Source organism: Danio rerio, chromosome 20 (assembly GCF_052040795.2).
Source record: "Danio rerio strain M-AB ecotype USA chromosome 20, GRCz13ab, whole genome shotgun sequence".
NCBI lineage: Eukaryota > Metazoa > Chordata > Actinopteri > Cypriniformes > Danionidae > Danio > Danio rerio.
The window spans coordinates 37,531,947-37,556,654 of record NC_141040.1 but is presented as its reverse complement, the minus strand read 5'-3'; the positions used below and the strand labels follow the sequence as shown (position 1 = coordinate 37,556,654).

At 36.0% G+C, this 24,708-nt stretch overlaps 1 protein-coding gene across 2 annotated transcripts; it reads left to right on the top strand.

Moving 5' to 3' along the window:
* Positions 1-1,621: 1,621 nt before the first annotated feature.
* Positions 1,622-22,219, top strand: ppp4r3a (protein phosphatase 4 regulatory subunit 3A). 2 transcript variants are annotated; one of them, NM_001044809.1, is made up of 15 exons: positions 1,641-2,627; positions 2,717-2,772; positions 4,611-4,709; positions 4,826-5,443; positions 10,686-10,763; positions 10,853-10,969; positions 11,163-11,279; positions 11,357-11,488; positions 13,531-13,633; positions 13,806-13,964; positions 14,488-14,657; positions 14,736-14,878; positions 18,133-18,323; positions 18,462-18,673; positions 20,828-22,219. In NM_001044809.1, the coding sequence occupies exons 1-15, from the start codon at positions 2,486-2,488 to the stop codon at positions 20,945-20,947; spliced, it is 2,457 nt and encodes an 818-aa protein (NP_001038274.1). In that variant the 5' UTR covers positions 1,641-2,485; the 3' UTR covers positions 20,948-22,219. The 2 variants fall into 2 exon arrangements, 1 of the variants encoding a protein (NP_001038274.1); XR_015517712.1 differs by lacking the exons at positions 13,531-13,633; positions 13,806-13,964; positions 14,488-14,657; ... (2 more) ...; positions 18,462-18,673; positions 20,828-22,219 and adding an exon at positions 15,775-16,395 and having other exon boundaries at positions 1,622-2,627; positions 11,357-12,568.
* The last annotated feature ends 2,489 nt before the right edge of the window (positions 22,220-24,708 follow it).

The following is a 24,708-nucleotide window of genomic DNA, read 5'->3' as shown; positions in this document are numbered from 1 at the left end:
AAGACTAATGTGTTAAACATGCCAGGTGATCATGCCAGGCCGGTAGATGGTGGTTTCACTTTAAGCTCAAGTTGATTTAAGTACTTGCTTATGCATATCCGAGTTTAAATGAAAATATAAATATATACAGTTGATGACAGAATTATTAGCCCCCCTGAATTATTAGACCGCTTGTTTATTTTTTTCCTAATTTCTGTTTAGCAGAGAGCAGATTTTTTCAACACTTTTCTAAACATGATAGTTTTAATAACTGATTTATTTTATCTTTGTCATAATGACAGTAATTAATATTTTACTAGGTCTTTTTCAAGACACTTCTATACTGCTTAAAGTGACATTTAAAGGCTTAACTAGGTTAATTAGGTTAACTACAGGTTAGGGTAATTAGGCAAGTTATTGTACAATGATGGTTTGTTCGGTAGATTATCGAGAAAAAATATAGCTTAAAGGTGCTAAAAATTTTGTCCCTAAAATGGTGTTAAAAAAATTAAAAACTGCATTTATTCTAGCCAAAATAAAACAAATAAGACTTTCTTCAGAAGAAAAAATATTATCAGAGATACTGTGAAAATTTCCTTGCTCTGATAAACATCATTTAGGAAATATTTAAAAAAGAAGAAACATTTTTTGAAGGGGGCTAATAATTCTGACTTCAACTATATATATATATATTTGACTGTTTTAAGATGTACCTGTTCAGGGACTGCATGTGGAAAATAGCAACTTTGCTAAATCTTTCCTTTTCAAGTTTCCTTTTTGATGTTCCTCTCAAATAAATAAATCTAAATTCAAATTTCATAGACCAAACATGTAAAAAACAAACAAAGTTTTCACTAAATCTTTTGTAATTTTGCACAGAGAGAATTACAGTATCATTTTTAAAAATACTGACAGAAAAAAATATTTAAAAAGCTGTGATTTGCATGACAGCCCAGTTGTTGGGGTTGCATCTTTCTAAAGAACACTATATTTATCTATTGGAAAGTAAATAGAGTCAAAATGCATATATATATATATATATATATATATATATATATATATATATATATATATATATATATATATATATATATATATATATATATATCATGCACCACCTGGCAACATATCAAAATACACTGTCGAATCAGTACTTAAATTGTGATGATGTGTTTTGCACAGATAATCAACACCTCATTTACATTTATATAATCCACGAGCTGGTGGTGCAACTGGTCAAGACTTTGAGGTTTGAGATTTAGCTGGTACAGTGGCCTTTTTGCCCAGGATAAGGATGATATGGTGCAGCAGAGTTTGCTTTTCCAACGTATAACGATGACTTATGTTCAAGAAACTATAGTATGTATTTGTGTATGATCTCAGTGACAAGGTAATGAAACAACCCTAAACATCTGCATTTGATTTTACTGTACACAGTAGCAAGGTTAATCTTTCAGCGCGCTCCAGCAGGCGCGCGTCCGCGTGTATTTTCAGCCTCATTCACATTCCTTTCCAGTCTCCACAGCCCTCTCGTTTCAGCAGCAGCAGTGCGAGTTTGGTGGTGTTACGAAACCACTGTTTGTCTGCGCTGGACATTTTGGCGCACTGTGTCTTTAAACTGTGGCGGCGGCCCTGCGTCTGCAACCAGGAAACCCCGTAGCGGCTTTCTGAGGGGACCCAAGATGGCCGAATCTTCACAGTGGGGCTAATAATTACTTTTCGTCAAGACGCTGCTATTTCATGGTGCTCGACGCTCGCGCTGGCCATTCGTCGTTCCGGAAAGCAAAACAAGTGACTCTGTTCAAGTAGTTGCATCGGGGAATGTTTATTTATGCGTGAAGAGACTGGCTGGTCCAACCGCGGCCCTTAGCCAGAATATGGCGGAATACCTGGAGAAAATATAGCTTAGCTTATTATGAACGCGCCGCTTTATACACGACTCTTCCCGCCTTTTCACCGACCTCGCGTGAGTATAATGATTAAATAGCGTTATCGGTACGTCTCTGAAATTCATTCGCGTGTGTTTTGCGCAATTCTGTGTTAAAATGACTCTCGAGAGGAGATAGCCTGCTAGCTGAGGCGCTAGCTACGCTAACCCCGTTTGACTGAATTAGTCGCAGCGTTAGCTTAGCCTAGCTAGCTTAAAGTAAGGGGGCACGAAGAAGAGCAAACACTTTCTTCATCCGCGCTCTGGCTGCATGCTTTTAAACTCATCTCACTCTTATTTTTCGTGCTTCTGTTTATAGAGAGTTTAAAATACCGGGTATGTTGTGGGGAGTCTCGGCTGCACACAGCAGCTAGCTGACCATCACTGGACTGGTCAGAATAATTGTGTGGACAGCGCAAGTTTACTGCGAGAGACTCCACAACAACACACTGCTTCAGCTCCTCGCCCGCGAACGCCGTACATTTCAGTTTGAAGTTGACATCAGATTCTGTTGCATCTCGAGGACTTTGAGATTTATTGAATCAAGGGCAAAAGCCTATCCGAGAGTTACTTGCAAGGATGACTGACACTCGTAGACGAGTAAAAGTGTACACTCTGAATGAGGACCGCCAGTGGGACGATCGGGGAACGGGACATGTGTCATCCGCCTACGTGGAGAGGCTCAAAGGCATGTCTCTCCTGGTGCGCGCCGAAAGCGATGGTAGGTTTCAAAACACTGGAAGATGATGAACAGGTTTGCTTTTCATTGACTGATCAAGCACGTTAACATGAGGCCGTTCTTTATGACAGGGTCACTGCTGCTGGAGTCCAAAATCAATCCTAACACCGCCTATCAAAAACAGCAGGTGCGTTGCACTCTTTTGTGAACTCACAATGCATAGTTAGCCTGAGTGCTTCTAAATGTTTTGGTGCAACACATATTTCATAAAGACAAGACACAACAGGTGAATATGGTAAGAATTTAAACTAATAAATTAGTTTGCATGACTGCATTCCTTTTTATATCGTATTCGAAACAAACTTATATATTTTAATCTACATCAGTGATGATTAAATCAGCACTGCATACTACTTTGTGTGTGTGTATATATATATATATATATATATATATATATATATATATATATATATATATAACATTTACATTTTTAGCTGCTTAGTGTAAATCTAAAGTTACTTTTGTCTTGCATTAAAATCATTATTAAGGTTTCTCTTGTTTAAATTGTGGCTAAGAAAAGATTATATTTCACAGCAAAAAATGTGTACAGTGACCTGAGTCACCTTGCAGTGGATATTTTAAAATTATGCTAAAAAGCTGTTGAGTGGGAAAAGGTATATGAGCAATTTCAGCGTTTGTTTAAAAACTCAAAACATAAATTCACATATAAAGAAGAATGTTAACATTATTTTGAAACAGCTGTTTATATTTTCCAGAACAACTGACCACCGAGTTAAGGGATCAGAAAAATATCAATCTGTAAACTTGTTTTGTACTTTAAATGAGGAAAATAAACTTGTGTTATGGATGTGATGAAAAAGTATTCGAGTATATAACATACTTTGTAGAAATTCTGTGAATTAAACTGAACAACCTGAAAGAAACAACAATAATCAAAAGAATAGGAGTTGTCTCTCTATAGAATAAAATGTATTGATTTTATTTTATTTTATATTTTTGCATTTTTTTTAGCATAAGGAAAAAAAAAGTTCCGTTATGGATGTGACTGATGCAATTGCCACTTGTGTGACTCTGGTAAATCAAATATAATAGTTTAAAACACTGACAGAGACCTTTGAGTCTTTCTAAAGTACTGTAAAATACTTGCTTACACAAACTTAGAAACAGTTTCTGTATTTTGGTTACAGATGGTTGAAGTCATGTAATTAGTTTAATCAGCAAAACTTTGATAATTTTTTAGAGGTCTTCATAGATCAAGTGTGACACAGTAGGGTTACAGGGTTAAAACTGTTGTATTATTACAAGTATTCTGAAATCCAACTCTTAAACCCAAATATACACAAATTAAGAATGTGAGTTTGAACTCTGGGTAAAACCAGGCTCAAAATGATATTTTGCACACTAGGTTTGCACAAGCTGATTATTCAGATTAATATCTGCCAATACCAACAGTTTGGTGGTTTTGGCATTTATATTTTTCTAGAAGACAAAATCTTGTTTTGTAATATTATATGTATATGTTATAAGCAGAGAATGCATTGCTGAAGGTATCATTTTCAACGTAACCCATTAACAAAATTCTAAACATTTATATTATTCATATTAACAATGACTGAACTTTAATATAATTGGCCCTAGTCTAACATTTTTTTAAACGATCATAGCTAATAGCACAGAAAAATGCTTTTTATTGTCTGATGCAAATGTTTCACCAAAATACTGATTCAGCTCCATTTTATTTTGCTCCAAAAATAATAAAATTTTAATATAAAAAAAAAGGATTAGTTTTTGTTTTCAAAATAAGTATGTAATTTCTGTGTTAGTGTACAAGATGACATGTTATCAAACCCAAACTTCTCAATGTTTATTGTTCAAGTGAATTCGCCTGTAGTGTGTTGCTATAAACTCAAAATCTCTACATGTTAGTAATTGTGATTTGATTCAAGGACATGTTGTTTTTGTTCTCTGGGCATTTGTTGTTGATATTTGTGTTTTTCTTTGAAGGACACATTAATAGTTTGGTCTGAGGCTGAAAACTATGACCTGGCCCTCAGCTTCCAGGAAAAGGCTGGTTGTGATGAGATCTGGGAGAAAATATGTCAGGTAATTGTCAGTGGTCATGATGTACTTCAATAATATATCTTTTTAAAGTTTATTTTGTTCTAATTTTGCATGTTGGCGTAGTCCTCTATTTAGAACGCCCTTGTTTATGTTTACAGGTCCAGGGAAAGGACCCATCGGTAGACATCACCCAGGAGCTGATAGATGAGTCTGAGGAGGAGCGTTTTGATGACATGTCCTCTCCTGGTCTTGAACTTCCTCCATGTGAACTCTCCCGATTGGAGGAGGTGGCCGAGCTGGTGGCGTCATCCTTGCCTTCTCCGCTACGGCGGGAAAAGCTGGCCCTGGCGCTGGAGAACGAGGGCTACATCCGCAAGCTGCTGGAGCTTTTCCGCGTCTGCGAGGACTTAGAAAACAGAGAAGGTCTGCATCACCTCTATGACATCATCAAAGGCATTTTCCTACTCAATCGCACGGCGCTCTTTGAAGTCATGTTCTCTGAAGAATGCATCATGGATGTGATTGGCTGTCTGGAGTTTGATCCATCGCTACCCCAACCACGGAGGCATCGGGAGTTCCTGACCACCACTGCACGCTTTAAAGAGGTCATTCCCATTTCGGACCCAGAGCTGCGGCAGAAGATCCACCAGACGTACCGGGTGCAGTATATTCAGGACATGGTGCTGCCCACTCCATCGGTCTTTGAAGAAAACATGCTTTCCACCCTCCACTCCTTCATCTTCTTCAACAAAGTGGAGATTGTTGGCATGCTGCAGGTGGGTTTTCATGTGTCTCTGTTCAGTCATGAACTTTGCACCATTGGTGGTTTTGTTAACAAGCTATAGATTAACTCTTCACACAGTCTTCTAACAATGTGGCTCAGGTAATGTTTACTATCAAGCTTGCTGTGTCATTGTCCCACCGTTCTCAGAGCAGCAACTTCCGGCTCAAATTTACTACATCCTCAGCAGAAAGCCTTGTTTGCTGAGAATGCACTGAATAAGTTTGCATGTTTGTGATGCTGATAGGAATATTCCCGTTTGCTTTAGCAGGGACAGCTTTGTTGCGCTTTGTAGGGTGGTTGTACTTTGGTTCTTTTTGTGAAGGTCATGTCCATGTTTTAAAAAAAAACGCACTCTAAAAAGGGTTTTTCAAGTGCATGTATTTGTAATAGATTCGATTTTTAATTAATTTAAAACCATCGTTTTATGCACCCTTTTCACAAGCCTGTTATGACGAATTTAACGGTCATCAGCATATTAATTCCTTCAAAGTTTTGAATATTTTTATACCAAAAAAACCCGTATGAAAATTTTTATGTATTTATGTATGTATTATATTTTCTTTGCTTCTAATTACAAAAAACTAATTACTGCTTCTGCGAGGTGTTTGTAATGCAGCATCTATGGGACAGGACAGCAAACTTGACGTTATTCTCTCCTCTTGCAGCCTTCATCAGTCTCACTCTATTTTTTTCCTTTTTCATAAAGTCTTTATCACGTCATAGTGGAGGTTTTCTTTTATTATTTGATCAAATAAGACTGTAAAAAAATGATTTGTTGTATTCTCCATTCACTGCGCTTTAAGTTTTCCCAACTATGACGACTTCCGATACTGAGAAACCTGGAAATGTGAAAAGGGTCTATTTGGGTATAGAATGAAAAGAGATATTGCAAACAAATGTTAGGTTTATTAAGTTATTCTGAGTTGTATAGTACAGGATTCCCGGTCAGCACCCTATTAGTAGCTCATATGTATGCTACATACATAGTCTAGCATTATTATTATCTTTTGTCATTGATAAATGCACATCTGCTTGCGGTGACAGTAGAAGCTTCTTGAACTTGATATGGAGGGTACAGTTATTAATAAGTTATTCAGATAGAACAGATTGTTCATTAGCAAAAATAGTAACATCTAGGACTGGGCGATTAATTGAACATTTTACTTTTGTTTAATAAATGATTATTTAATTTTATTAGAAATTTTTTGCCCTCATAGATCACTGACAGGTTTTTTTTTTTTTTTTTACAGTAAATAAGCTCACATATTTTAAGTGAAAGATATTTGAATGAAGGGTGCATTGCTTAATTTTAAAATAATTGAAGCAAATACACACTATCTACTCTCTATGATTATTTATTGAACATCAACGTTGAACCACTAAAATTAAAACACACTCTGCCTAAAACCAACTTTTTCTTATAAAAAGTGAAAACAAATAACTTGCACTTTTGGAAACAATTATTTTCATTGTTTTCAATAGTAGAAAATTAGCAGTATCTATTTTAAATAAAACAACTCTCGTATATCCTGTAAATAATATTTTAAACAGTGCATTTCTTAAACCTTCTGTAAACAAATATTTTTATGCAAATAATTTATTTTTTTTTTAATAGAAAATATGCAGCCTCAAGGCATCTCTGGTGCAGCTTCCAGTGATCATCAATGGAGTGCATGTGATGTGTAGTTAAATTTTTTTTGAGAGTTGATCGGGTATGCAACTGTGCAAAGGCTGCACCGGACCATTCCCGCGCGTTCAATGCAGAAATATCAATCAACACAACCAAGCGGGGTCACGTGACTTAACACGCATTAGAGAAAGTAATTGATAAAACTGAACTGGAAAAATTAGATCGATTATAGGTTCCCTCCGATTATAGGTTTATAGTTTTGATTAATCACCCAGCCTAGTGACATCGGTAATAACTAAGAACCTTGTTTTTTCATGATCAGTGATCACAATAGGTAGAGTTCCTCAATGTCATAGTACAAAGTTGCCTAGAAATATATTTTCATCATTTCATCGTCTATGAAATACGTAATCATAAATTAGTGATACTATAACAAACTAAAATATTTATATTACCTGGCATAATAAACAGGAATGCAATGACATACATTTATGTGTTTTAACACATAAATGGCAACTCCTATCAGTAAGGCACCTTAATAGTGAGACCTGTGTGATAATGACATTGCACTGAAAGAAAAATATTTTACAGAATACAATCATTTAGTTGGAGTTTGTAGCCCTGTAGTAGACCTTAATGACATAAGTGAGAATAAAATGAGCAAGTGACACTCTTTTTAGATTATAGGCCTATAGTTGTTTATCAAAATCTGTACCATCCAGAAAAATGTTCTTGGTGTATCCTGAATTTAATTTTAATCACTTAGCAGTAAATTAGTAATAGTATTTGTCTCCAGTTTTCAGAATAACATTATAACCAGTGTAATTAAATTGTTTTTACTACAGCAGGACCTAGTCAAACATCATAAACCTTTTTATCATATAGCTAGATTGTAGCCCAGCTGTGTGTTAAATTCTATAAATAGATAGTTTGTGGTTGTGGTGTGATATGTGCATTTCTCACTTGAGCCTTACAGTGGAGTTGTTTGATTCTTGTATTGGAGTTGGGGAGGGGGGCTTGTTTCCATGGAAACAGCACCATCATGTTCTTTAGAGCCATATCATGTGATGTCACAAACGCTTGGCAGTCATGCTGGCTGATCATTCTCTCCAACATCCAGCCAGCCGCAATTCATGATACTTGTTTTGTCCATCCTAACAAATGAATATGCATATCATTTCAAACTATTGGTTTAAAATGAGCATTTCGCCTATATGGTCTGAATGCTGTCTAGTAGATGCTGAATAAATAAATCCTAGATCCTAAACGCTATTTCATATGATTGTGTGAGTAATTAGATGTACTTTCTATGACAGTGTGATTGCAAATAATGTTTTCATTCACTTTAGTGCTTCCTCTTTTTTTGTGTTATGTTTGAGACAAAGTGTTACTGTAAGATACACTATCAGTCACATGTCAAGCCTTGGTGTCGATGAGAATTCATCAAATATATGTCAAACATTCAGCTAGAGGTCAAATTTCAAACAGCTTTGAGCCTCTTTATGATTTACAGCTTTATGGTGAGCTCAAAGGAGTTTAGTAGAATGTAAATAGACAGCTATAAATTAATATTTATCATGTAACCGGTTTATATCAGGCAGATTTCAAAATGTTTGTAATGTGCAACATGCAGCTTATATAAAAAAGTGTTTATCATGAAATGAGCTGTTGATGTTGTGAATAATATATAGTATAATATTATAACGTATCAAAAAGTAAACAAACAAATGACATAAGTTATTTTAGGTAAAACTGCATAGATTCCTATTATTATTAGTTTACTATTCTTATTGTTTACTAAATATTTACTATTAGAATTATTTATTTATTAGTGACAGTGAATTTGTAATTCGTTTAAACCCTTGCACAGCACTGTTTGTTAGTGTTAACAAAACTAACTTTCAGTATTTCCACCGAAACTAAAAAATTAGACTAGTTCTTATTTATTGGATATAGATGCAAAAAAGCACTCGCATTTTTTTTGTAGTGAGCACAAATTGTTAAAACTGAATTTTCATAAACATATTGGACGTTAATAGACAAATGCATTTTCCAGTATTATAAAGTATCCTTGTAAACAGGATAAGTGGTTGACATAATTATGTATATCAATCAATTGGGTCCCTCTCTTAAGGCTGAGTTATACAGTGCAGCCTTCACTTGGTCACATAGTCCTCGCTGTGGCTGACACCGATGCGTACCTCAAAACATGCAAGCGCAAGCTCTGTGATTGGTCTGCTTGGCATCACTGTTGAGTGTGAACAGGGGGTGAGAGCCACGCAAACTAGTTGGAGTGATTGTTTACAAGTGCCGATTCCTGTGAAGGAGCTCCAGATAGAAACTTTTTGTTTTGTGTTTAATTTATGATTCAGGTTGTTGCATGTCTGCCGCTTCTCACTTCTAAACGAGTGAGTTTTAGCCACTTGTACATTAAGTTAGCGTTCAGAAACAACAAAACACTCGTGAAGAAACTTGACACAGAGGAACATGAAAACCTCACTGCCACTGTCGGAAGTTTTATTGCAGAGCTACACAAACAGCACGCAGAAATATAAATGCACTACATGCAAAGCAGGCGCAGTGGGTCAAGCTGGTCACTCAACGCAGAAGTATAAACCAGCTTTTAAGCCTGGGACAAAATAAGCTGTCGTCAAAGAACTAGTGTTTACAAAAATTTGACTGTTTTCGCCTCTATTTGATTGTGTCTGGTCCTGTATCGACTAAAAAGGTGTTTGATGCACCAAATGAAACTATGTTCTTATCAGAAACCAATAAACACAATCATCACAAGCGTGACATTATTAGATTTTAGCAAATGTGTCCTTGTTGATTATTAGTGTCATGTTGATCAGACCTGAAGCCACGCCGCACTCCTCTGAACAAAACACTTTCACCGCACCGAAACAAACACTTGCGTCCCGCCTGAAAGGACCTTAATAATGTCCTTGTTTCTTCTGTGCTTAGATAAATGTCATTTAATTTGCTGTTATCTATTTATTTTTTACATCCATCCATCTTGCGGGAGTCCCAGAGATAACCACCTCACCATCAAATCTTATCCTGCGCTGCACTGTTGCTTTGAGTCTTATGTATGAAATAATTTGAGTCTCAGCATCTATTTAGCTGAAAGAGCATGGTGATTTGCATTGATTTGAGTTCTTTTCCAAAATAAAGCATAATGAAAATGGAAGTAGATGTTTAAATAAATGAAAAAATATTCTAAAGTGTGTTAAATGTGTCTAGAGAACTTATTAAATAAATGAGCAAATAAGTAAACATAACACTGCAGCGCCTCCCATGTGATAATATTGTGTATTAGTGATCTCAAAGGGAGATAATATGGCAATCAGATTTTTTTTTACATCACGCAACACTAAACCAAAAAGCATTAATTGAAAGAAATTTAAACTAATCTTACACAAACCAAAAAAGTGAGATTTGTAAGGACATTATGCAGCACATAAATATTTAGTAGTGTGTATGTTGTAACTTGGCTACGTTTTAACTTGCAACAAGTGCCTTATATTTTACTTGTTTAAAGATGCATAATGTAACCTTTTAAAATGAATGTAGTAACCAGAGCTCTCTTTCTTGTTGTTTTCAGGATGATGAGAAGTTTTTGACTGAGCTCTTTGCGCAGCTAACTGATGAAGCCACAGATGACGACAAACGGCACGAATTGGTAATAAAAGCAGTCTTACTAATGAATACATTAACGTTTTATTCAAGACAGTGAATACATACAAAACTAATATTGTGCGTCACATCTAGGTAAACTTCCTGAAGGAGTTTTGTGCGTTTTCACAAACGTTACAACCACAGAACAGAGATGCGTTCTTTAAAACCCTTTCCAACATGGGAATCCTGCAAGCGCTGGAAGTTATTCTTGTAAGATATTCTTGCCTTTTCAAAGTGTCAGTCAGTTGATGATTTCTTTTTGTAATTTTAACATCTTTACTAATGACCTTTCTTATTGTGAGGATTCTTAAAAGATTCTGACTGGTTTGAAGATTCCTTTCAATAAGTCAGAATTTGAGCTAATTTTAGGTTTATTTAGTAACATGTATATTTCTGTGTTAAGGGCATGGATGATGTGCAAGTGCGTGGAGCAGCCACTGATATCTTCTCCTACCTGGTGGAGTACAACCCTTCTATGGTGCGAGAGTTTGTCATGCAGGAGTCACAGCAGAATGATGATGTAAGTCCCACGCGTTCATTGACCGGTGTTGTCATTCTCGCTACCTGTGTTTCTTACAGTGTGTGTCTATTTTTCAGGACATTCTGTTGATAAATCTGATCATTGAGCATATGATCTGTGACACGGATCCTGAGTTGGGGGGAGCTGTTCAGCTTATGGGTTTGCTCAGGACGCTAGTGGACCCAGAGAACATGCTAGCAACTGCTAATGTGAGGCTTTTTTATTTATATTTAAATGAAGAAATTGCAGGTTGAATAAAATTATTATTACTAGGGATGCACAATACATCGTGGCCAAATCGTTATCGGCCGATAAATGCTATTTTTAAGATTATCGTTATCGATCCGATGTTTAAGTTAGGCTGATATCTTTAAGCCGATAAATTACTTAATTGTACAGACCTGCCTGCCTCACACGCGTGGGCGGAACATGTTCAGACTTGTCCGGTGCACTATAATGGAGCTCTCCTCACACTGTTTATTCCTTCAAAGTCTGTCCTTTCATTATGTGGTATTGTTGTGCGTTAATACTCAGTAAGTAACCATGTTCCTCTTCATTGTAGATATGTTTGATTGAGTGTTATTGTGTATTTTGCTTTAAATCGCCTCAGGAAAAATATTACATGTGTAAACCTTTTCTGCTCTCTCTCTTTGTTGTGTTAGAGATAGCAGGAGAGATCCACTTATTACTCCAGGGCCGAATAATATTAGTTTCGGGATTAACTCCCTTCTCTTTTCGTTGCAGCTGGTGAATGAACAAGAAAACATGTAACTTAGTCTAAATTATTTTTTTACTTGCCGTGTTTTACAACAAATCAGTCACACACATGCCAAATTGAAGCCCAGTCCCTTAAAGGACCTGCACATTTAACAACACGTGTAAACATAACGGTTGTTTGTAATTTAATATGATTATTTGTTTTTATCAACGCGTTGGTTGGCATATGTTGTTGATGTAAGATTGTATTCCATTTGATTGGAATATTCATATTGATTATAACAAGTGCGCGTGAGAGCAGTCCACCGCGCACACACACACACACACACACACACACACACACACACACACACACTGTAGCATGGGTGAGAGGTGAATCCAGTATATTATAGTTTATTGTACATTATACTTTTATAATGGCCATTACTGATCATTAAAACCAATATTCAGCAAAAGACAGTGTGTTTCGTATTTTGAATGAAAATGAAAGGAAGCATTAATTTTATAGAAATATACATTCAACGAACATGACAGTCATAAATATGCAGCTAAACGACGCCTCAACAATTTCTGCTGACTGTTAGTTAATCTCAAAATGAAAATAGGCAGTTCCTTATATCAAGTTTTCATTTTATTGGTAAGAAAGTAAAACAACGTAGCCAGGGTGATGTAAATGAGGTTATAAAGTATGCTGTTCCTTTGAAGATTTACCCGGAGTGTCCTCGGGAGTTTGTTTTCCATATCTAACCTGTGAAGTCTGAACTTGCTGGGAGAGGATGCAAGACTGAACTGTATGTAGGCTACTTAATATTAAGGAAAAAGCTCCCATCAGAGAGGTCTGCTGCTCTGCCCTTGTTTTCAGATGTCTTCGCTTTCCGCCATCCATACTAACACAGAGCAGCAGCATTTTAAAATGAAAACAGCCTCTTCAGCATTTTCAAATAGCTAAGTTTTTGGCGTTGAAAACTCTGGCATAGTTTGGACGGATGGCGCAACTGTAGAAAAACTTGTGTTTTCAAACTAAAACGAATAAGTGTAAACAGGGCCTTAGACTCGTTTTATGCTTGATATGCTGTAAAGTGTGAACACAGTGGTCAAACAGTGGTCACAGTGTCTGTCAATAACATGTTTACATGGGGGGAAAAAGACAAACAATGGAGACGATGAAAAAGGATTTGGAGAGTCAGTTTACAACTGTTTGATGTTATTCATTTGTGATCAAATTGAGAAAAGTGCTTCTCTGCCAGGTTTAAAGTGCTTATTCTATGGAATATTGTGCTTTGTTCCCTCTTTATTATTGCTGAATTTAAAGGGATCTGCTTTTACCAAGTTGTTTTATTTGTAATATTTTTAATCAGATAATTTAGCAATTTTAATTTAACATTACATTTTAAATTTAATACATTTCTATATCTAATTAATTGTTCAGATGTTCTGAACAAAGTTGTTTCTTGTCATATCACCCAGCTTTTTTGTTCTTTGTCAGATTGTAGAGAAACATTCTCTTTTTATTGAATTGTCTGGTTCCTTGCAGAAAACTGAGAAGACCGAGTTTTTGAGCTTCTTCTATAAGCATTGCATGCATGTGCTCTCCGCTCCACTTCTTGCCAACACCACTGAAGAAAAACCCAGCAAAGGTAATAACTTTTACTATCTTTTTGAGCATGTGTGTGTATGTGTACGCTTGTAGGATGCATGCAGGGTGAAAGTTTTGGCAGCTTTGTTTTGAAGCGTTCGTGTGACTATTTGCATACATATTAAAAAATGTAAGCTTTACAGACTTTTCACTGTGTTTGTTTGTCTTGTCAGATGATTTCCAGACATGTCAGCTGCTGGCTCTGATCGTAGAGCTGCTCACTTTCTGCGTGGAGCATCACACGTATCACATAAAGAACTACATCATCAACAAAGACATCCTGCGCAGAGTGCTGGTGCTCACTGCATCACAACATGCTTTCCTAGCCTTATGTGAGTAAATTCTCACTGCACAAATGATACCAATTTTATAATGAGCTAAAGCTTTATGATATCACATTTGAAATGAAAATATTCTGCAGAAAATATTGTATTTCCACTTGCTGTTGTCGGTTGCGAAGATGAGCTTTTGCTTTTTTTGCTTTGCTTAACACTATAGCAGTTTAGATGAACTCTTTCTTAAAGTATTAAAGTTATGAAGTCTAAGCTAAGTAGAACTGTACAAATGACAGGCCTTCATCATAGTTAGTTATGCTACTTTTCATGAGAACGTTTAAATCAATAACCCCAAACTCATTAAAGTTGATCCATTTGTATAATGAAAGGCTCTGTTTAGTGTTACACTGTTATTATAACACATGCCAGGTAATTCTGTTTTCAGGGCCAGCAGCATTATTAACAAGCATTTATTTATTTTGGACAAAGACCAAACACTCGGTGCTTTCAAACTGACAGACATCACTTATACCTTGGCTGCAAAATCTCATTGTACCTTTCCCACTTGTTTGTCATCCAGGTGCTTTGCGTTTCATGAGAAAAATCATTGGCCTGAAGGATGAGTTTTATAACCGATACATTATGAGGAACTTCCTGTTTGAGCCAGTGGTCAAAGCTTTCCTCAATAATGGATCCAGATACAACCTCATAAACTCAGCCATTATAGAGATGTTTGAGTATGTCAGAGTGGTGAGTACATGGTTTCACACATCCCTTCTCTCGATGCTCTTGTACACACTGCTAGGTTGATATGTTGTGTGTGTGTAGGAGGATGTGAAGTCACTGACGGCTCATATCATAGAGAACTACTGGAAGGGCCTGGAGGACGTAGACTATGTTCAGACGTTTAAAGGACTAAAGCTCCGATATGAACAGCAGAGAGAAAGACAGGACAACCCAAAACTTGACAGGTCAGTGGTCATCACATTTAGTAAAATCACCATTCACTCACTGATTATAACTTCACTGAAGTTACTTTAAGTTCAGTGTTTCTCAAACTTATTTCATCAAGTCCCACATCAGAAAGAAATAGTCTCAAGTACTACCATAATAACCAGTATTAAAATACAGTAGTGTGGTAGGCCTAATTAAGCAGCTATGCTCTGCAAAGTTAAAAAACGAGGCATATTAATTTGTATTAATAAGAATGTTTCTTAGTGTCAGCCACATTATACAACATTATAAATAGTTTGAACATTAATACAGTACTGTTTTTATAGGTTAAAAAAAACAAACAAAATGAATGTGTTTGTCAGAAAAGTAAGTGATCGCATGCAAAAAATACACAGCTTGACCAATTCATACATGATTTATTTATTCATACATACAAAATTTCTATGATTTGAGATCTCATCTTTTGTAGACAGAGTAAATGGGACCTTAGTCTCTGTGTGCAGTTAACCCAAACTTCACTAATACATTTTAGTTTTTAAAACACAAGTTTGGCTACAGTTTTTAAGCCCCGAAAACTGAGCTTTTTGAAAACGCTGAAGAGGCCATTTTCATTTTACAACACTGCTGCTCTTTGTCATTGTGGATGGGGGAAACTGAGACATCTTAAACGGAGGCATGGCTGCAGACGTTCGCAATCTGATTAAGGCTTTTTCTTAATATTAAGTGCATAAAGTTCAGTTTTGCATCTTTTCCTTAAGATCCGACTTTGCAAGTTTGATATGGAAAATAAACTCCCAAGGACATGTCGGGTGTACCTTCAAGGAAAAGTGTAGTTTATAACGTCATTCACATCACTCTGGCTACGCTGTTTCACTATCTTAATAATAACAATCAAATGAAAACATGATCTAAGGAACTGCCTACTTTCATTTTGATATTAACAACTTAACAGATGCCAAAAATGTAAGGCATCATGTAGCTACATATTTATGTCATATTCACTGTATGCATATTTATAACAAAACGGAGCCTATAACTTAACTGCCTCCTTTAATGTTCTTCAAAAAATATGAAACATACCCTCTCTTTTGTTGAATATCAGTTTTAATAATCAGTAATATCAATTATAAAAATATAATGTACTATAGGTTTATACAATATAGGCAAGCAATCAGTCAAATGTGCACTATCAGTGTTTGTAGTTACATTAATTGATGTATAATTTGCGCTCCGCCAAAACGCGTTACCAGAGAACAAGTAATAGATTTAAAAGACCAAAGAGTCAATAGATAGTCAAGATGACTTTAATCTATCACATTTAACAACTATAATTAGATAAAATCCAGCAGTAGATCTATGGTGAACTTTGACGTGCGCTGCTCTTACCTGGGTAGGTGGGTGTTTTGACTTCATGATGTAAGAATAGGCATTGAAGTAAATAACATTCATATTGTGACAGTTTTTTTGTAAATAGGAGAAGAACCATGCATCAAGCAAATTACTGCCAAAAAGAGAATAGTTTATTATACAAAAATCAAAGATAAACAGAAAATAGTTATGAGAAAGAAGAATAAAATAGATGACAACAAATAAAAAACATTTAAATTATATACAATTTATAATAACAAAATCCAAAAACAATAAACCCCGCAGGGGAAAAGGACAAAAGTGGCGCTGAAAGAAAAGAAAATAACAAAAACAAAAATCAAACTCAGTATAATCCTTTAACCTAACTGAAATAAAATAATCGAAAGCAAGTCTTCGGCGTTTACAAGCCCTAACTTGCCTACTCTAAACTTAACCAAACCGTAAAATACAAAGCCAGCGCTCACTCTTAAACCTGGTGTGTCTATACACACTTTAACTAAGTGATGTAAGGATGTACGTCATGTGACATCTACCTCTCCAAATCTCCCTGGGTAAAACAAAGAATATCAACAAAATTTCAAACAAACAACAAAAATAATATTAATGAAGATAAACATAATGGCAAGAACAACTTTTGACAAAGCAATATTAAGTACCACAAAAAAACAAAAGAAATAACGAGTGGCAGACTAAAACAAAGAACAAAACAGGAACGCAAAAGCCTCTGTCCGGCGTCCCACTCGTCGTCTTTTTAAAACCCTGGCAACCACTCAGATTGACTGCCGAAGCCACCACATCACTGAAGATAATGATGATTGACTGCTCCTACAGCCAATAACAATTCGAAGGGGGTTGACTCTTTAAAACTGAAAGAGAGAAGAGAGACAGAGAGAACAGGTCCGCGTGTGCGCAAGAGAGAAAAGAGAGAGACATGCATGCAAAATTCCAGGAGCGTAACAGTGGCCTTTAATTGGGCTATATTTTAGCTCCAAGCTTCATGCATGGCGAATTTGCTTGAGTCTATGTTTTGTGTTGAGCAACATTTAAATCACATCCAGATTAATTGGCCTAAATCTGACATAACAAATTAATCGAAAGTCACACTGCTTTACAAAACAAATTTCTATATCAAAATAACAAAAACTTTATATATCAAAACGTGCTTTAAATTTCATAACTATGGACACATTTTAACACATTTGTTATAATTGTTTTACCAATGATGCAGCATGGGGAAATTCCTGACTTTGCAGTAACTGAAATGTCAACACTGCACTGGTTTGCAAAAGTGCTTCACTAGCGCATATCTGCTCCAAGCGCTGTAGCTGTGCACCTCTTTTTCTGGCTCTGCACCAAAGTGGGTTGATTTTTAGCGTATGATGGAGTGATGAACTAAAGTAAACATTATAAGCACACCGATGTGATCGTATGCTTCAGGGAACAGCTGGCACTGATCACATTAGTGTAATTGTTTGCTTCAAAGGGTTAAAAGTGTGTTCATTTTTTTCTTTCTTTTATTATTCAATATTTCTCCACGTACCTCTAGATGAAAGTACCACAGTTTAAGAACCACTGCTTTAGTTTTAATAGGGCTATAAAATCAGTATCTTGTTTTATAGAGGAAAAAATATTTTCATACAAAACATTTTTTTTAAGTGTAAAATGTATTCTTTATGAAATACAAACTTAAAATAATTTGATAAAATAAAAAGTAAACTGTATAGGAAGTTTTCCCCCTCTGTTTTAAGAACAACTGTGAAACTATTGAAGTCAATATTTAAAAGGAGATTGCATCTTTGTCACCTTTTTTCTTTTTTGGAATTTGAGCTGCTATGATTTTATTGGTATCAAATGGTGTCATTCCATTATGTTTTTTTTCCCCTGTCGTCTTGATTATTTTCAGTATGCGGTCGATTCTGAGAAATCACCGTTTTCGCCGGGATGCACGGACACTGGAAGACGAGGAGGAGATGTGGTTTAATACGGATGAGGAAGACTTAGAGGATGGTGAAGCAGTTGTGCCTCCGTCGGACAAGATGAAGAATGACGAGGACCTTATGGATCCCATCAGCAAATTTATGGAGAGGAAAAAATGTATGTTACTGCTACTTACAGGATGGTGTGATGATCAGCTAGTATTGTCCTCCACTTGATTGCAAGATAATATTATGTAATGTGTGTTGTTTGTTTGATTGATAACTTTTTTGTACTTTCTCCTTCACTTTCCACAAGTGAAAGATTCAGAAGAGAAGGAGGTGTTGACAGGGAAAGCAAGTCTCTCAGGACGGCAAAGTCCCAGTTTTAAACTGTCCTTCTCCAGCTCGCCAAAGGCAAGCCTGTCCTCTCCGCCGACTGCATCCCTTCATCCCGGTTCACCTGGTTCTCCTAGCTCTCCCGGGACAGGGGCCCGGAGCTCTCCCCCTTCGGCAGCTGTCACCACTAAGGTATTTAACAAGAATTGAAAGTGCTTTAAAATTCTAGTTGTTTCCTTTTTTACTATTGTAAGACAAAGTATTTGGCAGGGTTCTAACAGGTGCTGGAATTGCTTGAATTTTAATCTACTGTTTTTTTAAAGGTTTAAAAAGTGCTTAGATTTTGGATAAAGTGCTTAAAACTGCTTAAAAAATGTAATTGCTTTTGCAATATTGTATTTTACTAAATATGTAATAATTATTAACTATTTAAATAAAATAAGCCTTTTTGCTTTTGCATAAAATGAAAACTTGCAGAAAATGTGTGTGTACTGCAGGCAAAGTTTAGGAAAAGTTTTAAAATGCACCTGCAAAAGCTTGAAAAGTTCTAAGATTTGACTTTGGAACAGATGCAAGAACCCTGACTTGGGCACCCTATTGGTATAGGCCTTTTAAGACCCCAAAGATAAAAAGAGGTTTGCAGTACATGAGCAGTGATATTCTGTTAGCAAACATCCCGTATTAAATGATTATGTAAATATGTGCTCCACCTTTTCCTCCCAATAAACAAAAATGACAGAACTTAAGAAAGCAGCTGATATTGATGTTCAATTTTGCAGTCTAGTCCACTCACATCATGTGTCTTTAAATGGCACTTTAAACTGTAGATTGAGTTTTAAACCAGTGTTAATGTTAGTGTTGTTTTTTTTTCTACTGTAAATCGGCTATTCAATGTTTGTGAACAGGAAATGAACCAGAGAAAAATTCACAGAATACTGAGAGTCTCCTACCTGCTATACAATCTCCACTGAGCATTGGTAGTTGGTAGGTGTCCCAAAAAGGATATATTTTCAAAACATTTTCTTTGGAAAACTTTTTTTTTTTTTGAGTTTCAATTGAACTCTGTTTAGGCCTAATTTTGTCTATAATGATGCCACATCAGCTTATTCCTTGAATTGGCTTGAAGCATATTATCCAATACTTAATAAAATAATAATCCAGTAAAAGTATCAATTACACTCTTTCAATTTCACTTAAGTGAAAGTACAAAAGCATGCAGTGAAAAACCCTTTTTGGATGAGTTCTTTTCCCAAGAGAGTTACGATATTGATAATGCCAGCTCACACGTTTAAAACAACAAGTATGACATTATCATAGGCTGTAAATAATGTACACCCATATTGTGACCATATCACAATCTCAATTAGTTTGCAGACAACTAACAGTAGTTGCTTAAAGTTATTTCAATAATAAATCATCAATTTGAATTAGTAAATGTTGCCTCAAGAACATACACAGTCAGATCAGTCCCGTTCATCAAAGACTCTTTAAGTGTGATTTGGAAACCATTTCGAGATGTTAACTGAGAAGAATCAGCTGATTTGTCAGTGGGTGAGCATTTCTCCAGTCTCCAGTTGTATGCTCATTTATTTACCCCACAATACATCCCTAGAATAAAAAGCTCCATGTTTAGAATGGTGCTCAATATTAATGACTTCTGCTCTGATGCTGTCACAGTAGATGCCTATTGAACTTTTTATTTATGTCTAGTAATATTCAGATTTGTATCATATGGCTCATAACAAAAAATAGTCTCAACTACCGTATCAGATGCTTGATGCTTAGTTACTTCTCATTAAGGGGTGCATAATATATCGTTTCAGCATTTTTATCACAATGTGTGAATCTGCAGTAGTCAGTTCAGAACGTTTAATTTGTGGGGTCATCGCAAAGTTTAACCACATAACATTAGTGAAAGATTTTCAGTTGGATGCGTTTGTAAGACTGATGCCCGTGTAAGATTTAAGCAAACTTAAACTAAGAGGTTATAAAGGTATATAAACATAAATGAATGAATTATACAATGAAGACTATACAGTGTTGTTTTATATTTTATTATTAAATTTCTGTACCTCAACACTCTCTTCATTTCACAGAAACCCATCAAGTTCAATTGTATTGTATTTTATGCAGATCCTCCTCTACAAAATTATCCCAATTACTGTAAAATGATGAATTTGTTCCAAATAGTTTTGTCATCTTGTGAAATTGCATTCATATCGCACCATAGATTGCAGACAAACTAAATATTGCAATGTCATGTTTTTGTCCAATATCGTGCAGCTCTACTCCTCACCACTGTCTCTTTTTACACTCATTTCTAACTGCATGCTTGTCCTCCTCCAGGGAGGTTTAGTGGGGCTGGTGGACTATCCTGATGATGACGAAGAGGACGAGGATGAGGAAGATGCAGACAGTAAAGAAGAAAGTCCTCCGCTGTCCAAGAAGTCCAAGCTGAGCTCCTAAAAGCACTCCCTCCTCAATCAGCACAGTCACGCTCGAAGGGAGCTTCATCCAGAGACTTTTCCAGTGCTCAGCCTAGAACTCAAACTGAAACTAAATGAATGATGATGAATACACAAATGAATGGATAAATGAACGAATGCAGCCCCCCGCAGGAGTCCACGGGGCGCCATGTGAGGAACGGAGGACAGGGAGAGCAAGAGAGGGAGAAGATTCGGTCCCAGAACCAAAAGGTGAATGTCTCCACGTGGAGTTTGTCCAAGTGCCAATCTGCAAGAGAGAGAGAGAGAGACTCGTGAAGCGGACAGAGGGATGGAGGACTGTGGTCTGGACAAAGAATTATAATAAAATAAGAAATTAATTTCGACAAAGCTAAAAGTTCTGGGGGGTAAAACAGACCTCACACGCAGTCCGTCAGTCAGTCGTTCACTCACAGACACTCGAACTGTTGCCCCACAGAGCGTCCCAGGCCTGGACCAGGACACACTGCCCCCCCCTCTCAGGGAAGGACCTCACATGACCCGAACTGGGCCAGCCAATCCACAACCACCACTCACCTTTGCTGATCTCCATCTCCATTTCTTTCTCTCCTTCCTCCAGCTTTTTTTTCTGTTGTTTTTTTTCCCCCTTGTTTTTGACTTTCTAGGGCCAGGCGGGACACTATAGGGAGCAAAGAAGTCTGGGTCGTCATTGTTTAAGATGTCACTGTTGTTCTTGTGGCTCAGCGGAAGTTCTTCCTCTTTCAAAGCCAGCAGTTCCCTCCTTTTTCTTATTCTGTTGTTCTCCTCTCTGGTTTTTTTAAAATGACACAAAGAGACCTGCCTTTAAATGTTCAGGACGTTTTCAGCCGCACTTGAACAGGTTTTTAAAACCTCAGTGGGGGGGAGATAGTTTTACCCTTTTTTTGCCCTTCAAAACTGCAGATTTTTTGGAAAATTTGTAAGCCCGTCTTGATTAAAGATTGAGTGGAACTCTATAGATGTGATTGATTTCTGTCATATCTTCATTTTTTTTTCTTTTCTTTTACTTGTGTACACTCTTAGTTGTTCAGTATATTTGGGACCATTAAAAGATCTTTGCTGTAGTAGATCTCTCCCGGTTGTGCTGGTTCCCTGTATTATGTTCAACTGTGCTGATCTTTTTGTTATTTGAACTGGGATTTGGTCATTGAAATGATCCTCCTGTCTGCTCGTCTGAATACGTCAATGGAGAAGCCGTGTCTCTGCTAAACAGCCTGCACACAATTAAAGATAACAGTTTTTATTTTCTGAAAAACCATGTTTCCATTTGTACTTCAAAACCATGAGGATGGAGAAATCGTGCACTAGGGGGCGTCCTGCAACAGAAATAAGACGCATGCAGGAGATGGAAAGTAATATTTTGAGGATTGCCACACAAAACATTTAAATATTTTTGATATTATTATTATTATTATTATTAATGCTACTGGTTTCTATTTTAGTGTACTTTTAAAAGTCACTGTGTGCCTGTGATTTTTTTTTTTTAGGGTCAAATCTTCTGAAGTCATTTTAATGATCTGATTTGTTTTGTAATTGGTACAGTAATAATGATGGTTATCGATATTGTGAAGTTTGTGCTCCACAATATTTTTGTGCAAACAGATACATTAGGATTCAGGAAACCTGTTGCTTTTAAAGAGATTAGTTGAGTTAAATGAGTGAACCAGGTTGTATTAAAATGATAAGTTAACTTTAAACAGTGAGTAAACCCGTGGGTTTTAAAACGATAGATTGACCTTAAGTAAATCAGGTTGTTTTAAAGCTACTAGTTATCTTAAATGTGTAAACTAGGTTGTTTTACAGTGATTAGTTGACTACTTTATGAAGTGTGTAAGCTTGTGGGTTTTAAAACGATTAGTTGACTTAAAGTGAGTAAACCTCTTGCTTTTAAAGTGATTAGTTTACTTGAATGAGTAAACCAGGTTGTTTTAAATCGATTAGTTGACTTAACTTTAGAAAGTAATTAAGCCAGTGGGTTTTAAACCGATTAGTTGGCTTCACTTAAAATGAGTAAACCTGTTGCTTTTAAAACATTTCATTGACTTAATTTTAAGGCAACAAGTTTACTCTAACTAATGTTAATTAATTATACAAATGAAGGCAACTTAGTTTTACATTAAAACAGTTTTACTCTGCTTTTTAAAGTAAAGTCAACTCGTCTTGGCTTTCGTGCAATGGGTAACTTAATCCCTTTTTATAGTGTAATCTTCAATGTACTGCCATTGGTACAATAATTAATAATGATTATCAATATTGTGAGCAGTTTGTACTGCACAATATTTTTGTGGAAACGGGTATATTAGGGTTTTGAAATTGTATGTCTGATCAATATAGCACATCCTTAAACTTATTTTTGTTATTTCTAATTTTATTTATCCTATTATATTTATCCTAAAATATTAAGTGGCAAAACCTGTTGATTGATTTAAGGATGTATTTTTATTTATAAATTACATTTTTTCAGTGCATATCTGAATGATTTCTGAAGATTATTTTAATTGAATAACGTCAAGAAATACAATGCAAGTCAAGCACAACAAATGTACAAAAATTCAAAGGCTGGGGGAGATATAAACAATATCACAGGAATACATTAAATGATGTACAGGCTTGTACATTTTGCTGTTTTTAAAAGTTTTGAGGGTGATAATAATTCAATACAGTGCTTCACTTCATTTTTAAATACAATAGAACTATGAAATTGTATGAATTCACATTTTAAAATGTAATAATTCTAAATAATGCTGCATTTGGTAATCAAATATTAATGCAATATTGCTGGGGTAGGCGATGTCTTTTAAAAAGAATAATAACATTTTAAAAAATCAAGTACCTCATGTTGTTGGCATGCTGTGAACATTTTATAACGTTTGTCCCTTAATTCTCATGTGTGAATCAAAACTTTGACTTGAAACATGTTCAGCCACCTCTCAATCATTGCCTGAATGCAATATGTTTTATCTTTGAAGAGATCATGCCCAAATAACCAACAGGCACATGTCAGTATCCTGGCACTTGATTTCCCTTTTAATTATAAATGTAACCGTGACAAATCAAGCCGCACAAATGAGTTCAGCTCATCAGCATCTGATGCCAGTCAAATCCAGCAGCGCCTGGCAGTTCCTCAAAGAAAAGCCACCGTGCCAGCATCAGTGTCTCCCTCTTCGTGTGTGGTGGTCTGTGCGCTTTATTTATTTGTTGAGAATTACTGGTCCTTTCCATTGGCACGTGGCAGTGCCAGTGGAGAGATTCTGCAGATGTGCTTTTGAAGTGAAGCCACCCAGCAGATACTGACATGGCTTTGGAAACAGAAAGGGTTGATGCTTTAACTGGTTTGTTTTCGACTGTCCTTGCTGAAAAGACTGACAAGCAGGAAAACCAGTAAGGGATTAATCTGGCTGATCTAGTTAACTAATGTGCTGTTGCAAGTTAAGAAGTCTAAGGAGGTCAATTATCTGGTTAAGTTCATGCCTGGTGACCTGTGTAAACCTGTTGCTTTAAAATAAATGAGTTAACTTTACATGAAAAAGTAAGAAAAATGTTGCTTTTAAAGCGATTAATTGACTAAAATGAGTAAACCTATGTATTTAAAATGATAATTAGACCTTAAAAGGTGAGTAGCCTGTGGGTTTTAAAACGATTAGTTGACTACTTAAAGTGAGCAAACCTGTTGCTTTAAAAGATATTAGTTGACTTTACTTAAAAAGTTAGTACCTGTTGCTTTTAAAACGATTAATTGACTTC

What these genes read in the sequence shown, in the direction of transcription:
- ppp4r3a (NM_001044809.1), top strand. Translation starts at nt 2,486, where the DNA reads ATGACTGACACTCGTAGACGAGTAAAAGTGTACACTCTGAATGAGGAC. An exon ending in CCGCCTATCAAAAACAGCAG is followed by an intron (nt 2,773 to 4,610) that starts GTGCGTTGCACT and finishes TTTTCTTTGAAG; the next exon opens with GACACATTAATAGTTTGGTC. An exon ending in TGAAGAAAAACCCAGCAAAG is followed by an intron (nt 13,634 to 13,805) that starts GTAATAACTTTT and finishes TTGTCTTGTCAG; the next exon opens with ATGATTTCCAGACATGTCAG.